Consider the following 12,580-nt stretch of genomic DNA (forward strand, 5'->3'; position numbering starts at 1 on the left):
ACACTGATGTTCTGTGGTGGTGGCTGTAGCAGGGAGGAGAGAGAGAGACAGCACTATACACACTGATGTTCTGTGGTGGTCGCTGTAGCAGGGAGGAGAGAGAGAGAGACAGGGAGGAGAGAGGGAGAGAGACAGCACTATACACACTGATGTTCTGTGGTGGTCGCTGTAGCAGGGAGGAGAGAGAGAGAGAGACAGCACTATACACACTGATGTTCTGTGGTGGTCGCTGTAGCAGGGAGGAGAGAGAGAGACAGCACTATACACACTGATGTTCTGTGGTGGTCGCTGTAGCAGGGAGGAGAGAGAGAGACAGCACTATACACACTGATGTTCTGTGGTGGTGGCTGTAGCAGGGAGGAGAGAGAGAGACAGCACTATACACACTGATGTTCTGTGGTGGTGGCTGTAGCAGGGAGGAGAGAGAGAGAGACAGCACTATACACACTGATGTTCTGTGGTGGTGGCTGTAGCAGGGAGGAGAGAGAGAGAGAGAGACAGCACTATACACACTGATGTTCTGTGGTGGTCGCTGTAGCAGGGAGGAGAGAGAGAGAGACAGCACTATACACACTGATGGTCTGTGGTGGTCGCTGTAGCAGCGAGGAGAGAGAGAGAGAGAGAGAGAGACAGCACTATACACACTGATGTTCTGTGGTGGTGGCTGTAGCAGGGAGGAGAGAGAGAGAGACAGCACTATACACACTGATGTTCTGTGGTGGTCGCTGTAGCAGGGAGGAGAGAGAGAGAGAGACAGCACTATACACACTGATGTTCTGTGGTGGTCGCTGTAGCAGGGAGGAGAGAGAGAGACAGCACTATACACACTGATGTTCTGTGGTGGTCGCTGTAGCAGGGAGGAGAGAGAGAGAGAGACAGCACTATACACACTGATGTTCTGTGGTGGTCGCTGTAGCAGGGAGGAGAGAGAGAGAGACAGCACTATACACACTGATGTTCTGTGGTGGTCGCTGTAGCAGGGAGGAGAGAGAGAGAGACAGCACTATACACACTGATGTTCTGTGGTGGTCGCTGTAGCAGGGAGGAGAGAGAGAGAGAGAGAGACAGCACTATACACACTGATGTTCTGTGGTGGTCGCTGTAGCAGGGAGGAGAGAGAGAGAGACAGCACTATACACACTGATGTTCTGTGGTGGTGGCTGTAGCAGGGAGGAGAGAGAGAGAGACAGCACTATACACACCAGTCACAGCTCCTCCAGTTGGTCTCCATCAGTAATGTTGGTCTCCTCATTAACAGGATGAACCCAGTCACAGCTCCTCCATTTGGTCTCCATCAGTAATGTGTATCTCCTCATTAACAGGATGAACCCAGTCACAGCTCCTCCAGTTGGTCTCCATCAGTAATGTGTATCTCCTCATTAACAGGATGAGCCCAGTCACAGCTCCTCCAGTTGGTCTCCATCAGTAATGTTGGTCTCCTCATTAACAGGATGAGCCCAGTCACAGCTCCTCCAGTTGGTCTCCATCAGTAATGTTGGTCTCCTCATTAACAGGATGAACCCAGTCACAGCTCCTCCAGTTGGTCTCCATCAGTAATGTTGGTCTCCTCATTAACAGGATGAACCCAGTCACAGCTCCTCCAGTTGGTCTCCATCAGTAATGTTGGTCTCCTCATTAACAGGATGAGCCCAGTCACAGCTCCTCCAGTTGGTCTCCATCAGTAATGTGTATCTCCTCATTAACAGGATGAACCCAGTCACAGCTCCTCCAGTTGGTCTCCATCAGTAATGTGTATCTCCTCATTAACAGGATGAACCCAGTCACAGCTCCTCCAGTTGGTCTCCATCAGTAATGTTGGTCTCCTCATTAACAGGATGAGCCCAGTCACAGCTCCTCCAGTTGGTCTCCATCAGTAATGTGTATCTCCTCATTAACAGGATGAGCCCAGTCACAGCTCCTCCAGTTGGTCTCCATCAGTATTGTGTATCTCCTCATTAACAGGATGAGCCCAGTCACAGCTCCTCCAGTTGGTCTCCATCAGTAATGTGTATCTCCTCATTAACAGGATGAGCCCAGTCACAGCTCCTCCAGTTGGTCTCCATCAGTAATGTGTATCTCCTCATTAACAGGATGAGCCCAGTCACAGCTCCTCCAGTTGGTCTCCATCAGTAATGTTGGTCTCCTCATTAACAGGATGAGCCCAGTCACAGCTCCTCCAGTTGGTCTCCATCAGTAATGTGTATCTCCTCATTAACAGGATGAACCCAGTCACAGCTCCTCCAGTTGGTCTCCATCAGTAATGTGTATCTCCTCATTAACAGGATGAACCCAGTCACAGCTCCTCCAGTTGGTCTCCATCAGTAATGTTGGTCTCCTCATTAACAGGATGAGCCCAGTCACAGCTCCTCCAGTTGGTCTCCATCAGTAATGTTGGTCTCCTCATTAACAGGATGAGCCCAGTCACAGCTCCTCCAGTTGGTCTCCATCAGTAATGTTTATCTCCTCATTAACAGGATGAACCCAGTCACAGCTCCTCCAGTTGGTCTCCATCAGTAATGTTGGTCTCCTCATTAACAGGATGAACCCAGTCACAGCTCCTCCAGTTGGTCTCCATCAGTAATGTTTATCTCCTCATTAACAGGATGAGCCCAGTCACAGCTCCTCCAGTTGGTCTCCATCAGTAATGTTGGTCTCCTCATTAACAGGATGAACCCAGTCACAGCTCCTCCAGTTGGTCTCCATCAGTAATGTTTATCTCCTCATTAACAGGATGAACCCAGTCACAGCTCCTCCAGTTGGTCTCCATCAGTAATGTTGGTCTCCTCATTAACAGGATGAGCCCAGTCACAGCTCCTCCAGTTGGTCTCCATCAGTAATGTGTATCTCCTCATTAACAGGATGAACCCAGTCACAGCTCCTCCAGTTGGTCTACATCAGTAATGTTGGTCTCCTCATTAACAGGATGAGCCCAGTCACAGCTCCTCCAGTTGGTCTCCATCAGTAATGTGTATCTCCTCATTAACAGGATGAACCCAGTCACAGCTCCTCCAGTTGGTCTCCATCAGTAATGTTGGTCTCCTCATTAACAGGATGAGCCCAGTCACAGCTCCTCCAGTTGGTCTCCATCAGTAATGTGTATCTCCTCATTAACAGGATGAACCCAGTCACAGCTCCTCCAGTTGGTCTCCATCAGTAATGTGTATCTCCTCATTAACAGGATGAACCCAGTCACAGCTCCTCCAGTTGGTCTCCATCAGTAATGTTGGTCTCCTCATTAACAGGATGAGCCCAGTCACAGCTCCTCCAGTTGGTCTCCATCAGTATTGTGTATCTCCTCATTAACAGGATGAGCCCAGTCACAGCTCCTCCAGTTGGTCTCCATCAGTAATGTGTATCTCCTCATTAACAGGATGAGCCCAGTCACAGCTCCTCCAGTTGGTCTCCATCAGTAATGTGTATCTCCTCATTAACAGGATGAGCCCAGTCACAGCTCCTCCAGTTGGTCTCCATCAGTAATGTGTATCTCCTCATTAACAGGATGAACCCAGTCACAGCTCCTCCAGTTGGTCTCCATCAGTATTGTGTATCTCCTCATTAACAGGATGAGCCCAGTCACAGCTCCTCCAGTTGGTCTCCATCAGTAATGTGTATCTCCTCATTAACAGGATGAACCCAGTCACAGCTCCTCCAGTTGGTCTCCATCAGTAATGTTGGTCTCCTCATTAACAGGATGAACCCAGTCACAGCTCCTCCAGTTGGTCTCCATCAGTAATGTGTATCTCCTCATTAACAGGATGAACCCAGTCACAGCTCCTCCAGTTGGTCTCCATCAGTAATGTTGGTCTCCTCATTAACAGGATGAACCCAGTCACAGCTCCTCCAGTTGGTCTCCATCAGTAATGTGTATCTCCTCATTAACAGGATGAACCCAGTCACAGCTCCTCCAGTTGGTCTCCATCAGTAATGTGTATCTCCTCATTAACAGGATGAACCCAGTCACAGCTCCTCCAGTTGGTCTCCATCAGTAATGTTGGTCTCCTCATTAACAGGATGAGCCCAGTCACAGCTCCTCCAGTTGGTCTCCATCAGTAATGTGTATCTCCTCATTAACAGGATGAACCCAGTCACAGCTCCTCCAGTTGGTCTCCATCAGTAATGTTGGTCTCCTCATTAACAGGATGAACCCAGTCACAGCTCCTCCAGTTGGTCTCCATCAGTATTGTGTATCTCCTCATTAACAGGATGAGCCCAGTCACAGCTCCTCCAGTTGGTCTCCATCAGTAATGTGTATCTCCTCATTAACAGGATGAACCCAGTCACAGCTCCTCCAGTTGGTCTCCATCAGTAATGTTGGTCTCCTCATTAACAGGATGAGCCCAGTCACAGCTCCTCCAGTTGGTCTCCATCAGTAATGTTTATCTCCTCATTAACAGGATGAGCCCAGTCACAGCTCCTCCAGTTGGTCTCCATCAGTAATGTTTATCTCCTCATTAACAGGATGAGCCCAGTCACAGCTCCTCCAGTTGGTCTCCATCAGTAATGTTGGTCTCCTCATTAACAGGATGAGCCCAGTCACAGCTCCTCCAGTTGGTCTCCATCAGTAATGTTGGTCTCCTCATTAACAGGATGAACCCAGTCACAGCTCCTCCAGTTGGTCTCCATCAGTATTGTGTATCTCCTCATTAACAGGATGAACCCAGTCACAGCTCCTCCAGTTGGTCTCCATCAGTAATGTGTATCTCCTCATTAACAGGATGAACCCAGTCACAGCTCCTCCAGTTGGTCTCCATCAGTATTGTGTATCTCCTCATTAACAGGATGAACCCAGTCACAGCTCCTCCAGTTGGTCTCCATCAGTAATGTGTATCTCCTCATTAACAGGATGAGCCCAGTCACAGCTCCTCCAGTTGGTCTCCATCAGTAATGTTGGTCTCCTCATTAACAGGATGAGCCCAGTCACAGCTCCTCCAGTTGGTCTCCATCAGTAATGTGTATCTCCTCATTAACAGGATGAGCCCAGTCACAGCTCCTCCAGTTGGTCTCCATCAGTAATGTGTATCTCCTCATTAACAGGATGAACCCAGTCACAGCTCCTCCAGTTGGTCTCCATCAGTAATGTGTATCTCCTCATTAACAGGATGAACCCAGTCACAGCTCCTCCAGTTGGTCTCCATCAGTAATGTTGGTCTCCTCATTAACAGGATGAGCCCAGTCACAGCTCCTCCAGTTGGTCTCCATCAGTAATGTGTATCTCCTCATTAACAGGATGAACCCAGTCACAGCTCCTCCAGTTGGTCTCCATCAGTATTGTGTATCTCCTCATTAACAGGATGAGCCCAGTCACAGCTCCTCCAGTTGGTCTCCATCAGTAATGTGTATCTCCTCATTAACAGGATGAACCCAGTCACAGCTCCTCCAGTTGGTCTCCATCAGTAATGTGTATCTCCTCATTAACAGGATGAGCCCAGTCACAGCTCCTCCAGTTGGTCTCCATCAGTAATGTTGGTCTCCTCATTAACAGGATGAGCCCAGTCACAGCTCCTCCAGTTGGTCTCCATCAGTAATGTGTATCTCCTCATTAACAGGATGAGCCCAGTCACAGCTCCTCCAGTTGGTCTCCATCAGTACTCCTCCAGTTGGTCTCCATCAGTATGTGTATCTCCTCATTAACAGGATGAACCCAGTCACAGCTCCTCCAGTTGGTCTCCATCAGTAATGTGTATCTCCTCATTAACAGGATGAGCCCAGTCACAGCTCCTCCAGTTGGTCTCCATCAGTAATGTTGGTCTCCTCATTAACAGGATGAGCCCAGTCACAGCTCCTCCAGTTGGTCTCCATCAGTAATGTGTATCTCCTCATTAACAGGATGAGCCCAGTCACAGCTCCTCCAGTTGGTCTCCATCAGTAATGTGTATCTCCTCATTAACAGGATGAGCCCAGTCACAGCTCCTCCAGTTGGTCTCCATCAGTAATGTTGGTCTCCTCATTAACAGGATGAACCCAGTCACAGCTCCTCCAGTTGGTCTCCATCAGTAATGTGTATCTCCTCATTAACAGGATGAACCCAGTCACAGCTCCTCCAGTTGGTCTCCATCAGTAATGTGTATCTCCTCATTAACAGGATGAGCCCAGTCACAGCTCCTCCAGTTGGTCTCCATCAGTAATGTGTATCTCCTCATTAACAGGATGAGCCCAGTCACAGCTCCTCCAGTTGGTCTCCATCAGTATTGTGTATCTCCTCATTAACAGGATGAACCCAGTCACAGCTCCTCCAGTTGGTCTCCATCAGTAATGTTGGTCTCCTCATTAACAGGATGAACCCAGTCACAGCTCCTCCAGTTGGTCTCCATCAGTAATGTGTATCTCCTCATTAACAGGATGAGCCCAGTCACAGCTCCTCCAGTTGGTCTCCATCAGTAATGTGTATCTCCTCATTAACAGGATGAGCCCAGTCACAGCTCCTCCAGTTTGTCAGCGTCCCTGTTAGACGCCTCGTCTCCGGGACCTGTCCTGGGGAAGAACAGTAAGACACCTTCACTCTCTTTTTGTTGTATTTAGTATGTTTTCACTGAATTCGTAAACTGTTACATATTCCACATAAACATACACATTATTACATGAAAAAGTACATTTCCAGACATTTCATAACACCAAACATGAATACTAACTAGTACACTAGATCCCTCCACTTTGATGGCTCCTGAGGTATAGAAAACTAAGGCTGCATCCTAAATGGAACACTAGACTATACAGACAATACAGTCAAACGGGTAGAGAGCCAGACACACACTGGTCCCCTAGCACATCGAACCCACCCCCCAAGTCTCTACGGCTGGCCGTGCTTTCCTCCTGGCTACCCCAACCCCAGACAAAAGCTTCATATACCACCCACCATATACCACCCACCATTGTAATTACTTTGCTACTATGGCCTATTTATTGCCATACCTCCTCATGCCATTCACACACACTGTATATAGACTTTATTTTCTATTGTGTTATTGACTGTATGTTTGTTTATTCCATGTGTATCTCTGTGTTGTTGTTTGTGTTGCACTGCTTTGCTTTATCTTGGCCAGGTAGCAGTTGTAAATGAGAACTTGTTCTCAACTGGCCTACCTGGTTAAATAAAGGTGTTCTCAACCGGCCTACCCTGGTTAAATAAAGGTGTTCTCAACCGGCCTACCCTGGTTAAATAAAGGTGTTCTCAACCGGCCTACCCTGGTTAAATAAAGGTGTTCTCAACCGGCCTACCTGGTTAAATAAAGGTGTTCTCAACCGGCCTACCTGGTTAAATAAAGGTGTTCTCAACTAGTCTACCTGGTTAAATAAAGGTGTTCTCAACTAGCCTACCTGGTTAAATAAAGGTGTTCTCAACTGGCCTACCTGGTTAAATAAAGGTGTTCTCAACTAGCCTACCTGGTTAAATAAAGGTGTTCTCAACCGGCCTACCTGGTTAAATAAAGGTGTTCTCAACTAGCCTACCTGGTTAAATAAAGGTGTTCTCAACTAGCCTACCTGGTTAAATAAAGGTGTTCTCAACTAGCCTACCTGGTTAAATAAAGGTGTTCTCAACTAGCCTACCTGGTTAAATAAAGGTGTTCTCAACTAGCCTACCTAGTTAAATAAAGGTGTTCTCAACTGGCCTACCTGGTTAAATAAAGGTGTTCTCAACTAGCCTACCTAGTTAAATAAAGGTGTTCTCAACTGGCCTACCTGGTTAAATAAAGATTAAATAAAATACTTAAATTAACAAGCATAACATAGCATTTAAGTAATCTCAACAAATAGTGAAACACAAAGATACTTATTTGGGTTTTAATGTAAGGAGTTTTAAAATGAGTTCATGTCTTCTACAAAAGATAAGGTTGCCAGATGTTATAGAATTGCAGATCCCCTAACAGAGTAGCACATGTTATTGAATTGCAGATCCCCTAACAGAGTAGCACATGTTATTGAATTGCAGATCCCCTAACAGAGTAGCACATGTTATAGAATTGCAGATCCCCTAACAGAGTAGCACATGTTATTGAATTGCAGATCCCCTAACAGAGTAGCACATGTTATTGAATTGCAGATCCCCTAACAGAGTAGCACATGTTATTGAATTGCAGATCCCCTAACAGAGTAGCACATGTTATTGAATTGCAGATCCCCTAACAGAGTAGCACATGTTATAGAATTGCAGATCCCCTAACAGAGTAGCACATGTTATTGAATTGCAGATCCCCTAACAGAGTAGCACATGTTATAGAATTGCAGATCCCCTAACAGAGTAGCACATGTTATTGAATTGCAGATCCCCTAACAGAGTAGCACATGTTATTGAATTGCAGATCCCCTAACAGAGTAGCACATGTTATTGAATTGCAGATCCCCTAACAGAGTAGCACATGTTATTGAATTGCAGATCCCCTAACAGAGTAGCACATGTTATAGAATTGCAGATCCCCTAACAGAGTAGCACATGTTATAGAATTGCAGATCCCCTAACAGAGTAGCACATGTTATAGAATTGCAGATCCCCTAACAGAGTAGCACATGTTATAGAATTGCAGATCCCCTAACAGAGTAGCACATGTTATTGAATTGCAGATCCCTAACAGAGTAGCACATGTTATAGAATTGCAGATCCCCTAACAGAGTAGCACATGTTATTGAATTGCAGATCCCCTAACAGAGTAGCACATGTTATTGAATTGCAGATCCCCTAACAGAGTAGCACATGTTATAGAATTGCAGATCCCCTAACAGAGTAGCACATGTTATAGAATTGCAGATCCCCTAACAGAGTAGCACATGTTATTGAATTGCAGATCCCCTAACAGAGTAGCACATGTTATAGAATTGCAGATCCCCTAACAGAGTAGCACATGTTATTGAATTGCAGATCCCCTAACAGAGTAGCACATTTCTCTAGTTTCAGATGTTACATCACTTCCTTTCTCCAGTGGTTAAAAGGAGGAGACAAACCTTCCTTCCAATTAAACAGTTTAAAACGTCTATCTAGGAGGGTAGGAAATGTTTGCATATTGACCATATAGAGGAGTGAATGTTTGCATATTGACCATATATGGTAGTGAATGTTTGCATATTGTCCATATAGAGGAGTGAATGTTTGCATATTGACCATATAGAGGAGTGAATGTTTGCATATTGACCATATATGGTAGTGAATGTTTGCATATTGACCATATAGAGGAGTGAATGTTTGCATATTGACCATATAGAGGAGTGAATGTTTGCATATTGACCATATATGGTAGTGAATGTTTGCATATTGACCATATATGGTAGTGAATGTTTGCATATTGACCATATATGGTAGTGAATGTTTGCATATTGACCATATATGGTAGTGAATGTTTGCATATTGACCATATATGGTAGTGAATGTTTGCATATTGACCATATATGGTAGTGAATGTTTGCATATTGACCATATAGAGGAGTGAATGTTTGCATATTGCCCATATAGAGGAGTGAATGTTTGCATATTGTCCATATAGAGGAGTGAATGTTTGCATATTGCCCATATAGAGGAGTGAATGTTTGCATATTGCCCATATAGAGGAGTGAATGTTTGCATATTGACCATATAGAGGAGTGAATGTTTGCATATTGTCCATATATGGTAGTGAATGTTTGCATATTGCCCATATATGGTAGTGAATGTTTGCATATTGCCCATATATGGTAGTGAATGTTTGCATATTGCCCATATATGGTAGTGAATGTTTGCATATTGACCATATATGGTAGTGAATGTTTGCATATTGCCCATATAAAGAAGTGAATGTTTGCATATTGACCATATATGGTAGGAAATGTTTGCATATTGCCCATATAGAGGAGTGAATGTTTGCATATTGTCCATATAGAGGAGTGAATGTTTGCATATTGTCCATATAGAGGAGTGAATGTTTGCATATTGTCCATATAGAGGAGTGAATGTTTGCATATTGTCCATATAGAGGAGTGAATGTTTGCATATTGCCCATATTGAGGAGTGAATGCTAGGATGTTGCCCATATAGAGGAGTGAATGTTTGCATATTGCCCATATAGAGGAGTGAATGTTTGCATATTGTCCATATAGAGGAGTGAATGCTAGGATGTTGCCCATATAGAGGAGTGAATGCTAGGATGTTGCCCATATAGAGGAGTGAATGTTAGCATATTGCCCATATAGAGGAGTGAATGTTTGCATATTGTCCATATAGAGGAGTGAATGTTTGCATATTGCCCATATAGAGGAGTGAATGTTTGCATATTGTCCATATAGAGGAGTGAATGCTAGGATGTTGCCCATATAGAGGAGTGAATGTTTGCATATTGCCCATATAAAGAAGTGAATGTTTGCATATTGCCCATATAAAGAAGTGAATGTTTGCATATTGCCCATATTGAGGAGTGAATGTTTGCATATTGCCCATATAGAGGAGTGAATGCTAGGATGTTGCCCATATAGAGGAGTGAATGTTTGCATGTTGCCCATATTGAGGAGTGAATGTTTGCATATTGCCCATATAAAGAAGTGAATGTTTGCATATTGCCCATATAAAGAAGTGAATGTTTGCATATTGCCCATATTGAGGAGTGAATGTTTGCATATTGCCCATATAGAGGAGTGAATGTTTGCATATTGTCCATATAGAGGAGTGAATGCTAGGATGTTGCCCATATAGAGGAGTGAATGTTTGCATATTGCCCATATAGAGGAGTGAATGTTTGCATATTGTCCATATAGAGGAGTGAATGCTAGGATGTTGCCCATATAGAGGAGTGAATGTTTGCATATTGTCCATATAGAGGAGTGAATGTTTGCATATTGCCCATATAGAGGAGTGAATGTTTGCATATTGCCCATATAGAGGAGTGAATGTTTGCATATTGTCCATATAGAGGAGTGAATGTTTGCATATTGCCCATATAGAGGAGTGAATGTTTGCATATTGTCCATATAGAGGAGTGAATGTTAGCATATTGCCCATATTGAGGAGTGAATGTTTGCATATTGCCCATATAGAGGAGTGAATGTTTGCATATTGCCCATATAAAGAAGTGAATGTTTGCATATTGACCATATAGAGGAGTGAATGTTTGCATATTGACCATATATGGTAGTGAATGTTTGCATATTGCCCATATAGAGGAGTGAATGTTTGCATATTGCCCATATAAAGAAGTGAATGTTTGCATATTGCCCATATAAAGAAGTGAATGTTTGCATATTGCCCATATTGAGGAGTGAATGTTTGCATATTGCCCATATAGAGGAGTGAATGTTTGCATATTGCCCATATAGAGGAGTGAATGTTTGCATATTGCCCATATAGAGGAGTGAATGTTTGCATGTTGCCCATATAGAGGAGTGAATGTTTGCATATTGCCCATATAAAGAAGTGAATGTTTGCATATTGCCCATATAAAGAAGTGAATGTTTGCATATTGCCCATATTGAGGAGTGAATGTTTGCATATTGCCCATATAGAGGAGTGAATGTTTGCATATTGCCCATATAAAGAAGTGAATGTTTGCATATTGACCATATAGAGGAGTGAATGTTTGCATATTGCCCATATAGAGGAGTGAATGTTTGCATATTGCCCATATAAAGAAGTGAATGTTTGCATATTGACCATATAGAGGAGTGAATGTTTGCATATTGACCATATATGGTAGTGAATGTTTGCATATTGCCCATATAGAGGAGTGAATGTTTGCATATTGCCCATATAAAGAAGTGAATGTTTGCATATTGCCCATATAAAGAAGTGAATGTTCGCATATTGTCCATATAGAGGAGTGAATGTTTGCATGTTGCCCATATAGAGGAGTGAATGTTTGCATATTGCCCATATAGAGGAGTGAATGTTTGCATATTGCCCATATAGAGGAGTGAATGTTTGCATATTGCCCATATAGAGGAGTGAATGTTTGCATATTGTCCATATAGAGGAGTGAATGTTTGCATATTGCCCATATAGAGGAGTGAATGTTTGCATATTGCCCATATAGAGGAGTGAATGCTAGGATGTTGCCCATATAGAGGAGTGAATGTTTGCATATTGCCCATATAGAGGAGTGAATGTTTGCATATTGTCCATATAGAGGAGTGAATGCTAGGATGTTGCCCATATAGAGGAGTGAATGTTTGCATATTGCCCATATAGAGGAGTGAATGTTTGCATATTGTCCATATAGAGGAGTGAATGCTAGCATATTGCCCATATAGAGGAGTGAATGCTAGGATGTTGCCCATATAAAGAGGAGTGAATGCTAGCATATTGCCCATATAGAGGAGTGAATGTTTGCATATTGCCCATATAAAGAAGTGAATGTTTGCATATTGCCCATATAGAGGAGTGAATGTTTGCATATTGCCCATATAGAGGAGTGAATGTTTGCATATTGACCATATATGGTAGTGAATGTTTGCATATTGACCATATAGAGGAGTGAATGCTAGGATGTTGCCCATATAGAGGAGTGAATGTTTGCATATTGCCCATATAAAGAAGTGAATGTTTGCATATTGCCCATATAGAGGAGTGAATGTTTGCATATTGCCCATATAGAGGAGTGAATGTTTGCATATTGACCATATATGGTAGTGA

The 12,580-nt window shown here is 43.8% G+C and overlaps 1 protein-coding gene across 1 annotated transcript in view; it reads left to right on the forward strand.

The window, feature by feature from the left end:
* LOC118399014 (protein spire homolog 1-like) overlaps nt 1-12,580 on the forward strand; it is a 166,615-nt gene that overhangs the window by 105,294 nt on the left and 48,741 nt on the right. Inside the window, exon 11 of the mRNA XM_052473169.1 lies at nt 6,403-6,484. Coding sequence (XP_052329129.1) covers nt 6,403-6,484 — 82 coding nt within the window. The remainder of the gene's footprint in view (nt 1-6,402; nt 6,485-12,580) is intronic.

This window comes from Oncorhynchus keta, chromosome 20, assembly GCF_023373465.1.
Source record: "Oncorhynchus keta strain PuntledgeMale-10-30-2019 chromosome 20, Oket_V2, whole genome shotgun sequence".
Taxonomy (NCBI): Eukaryota; Metazoa; Chordata; class Actinopteri; order Salmoniformes; family Salmonidae; genus Oncorhynchus; species Oncorhynchus keta.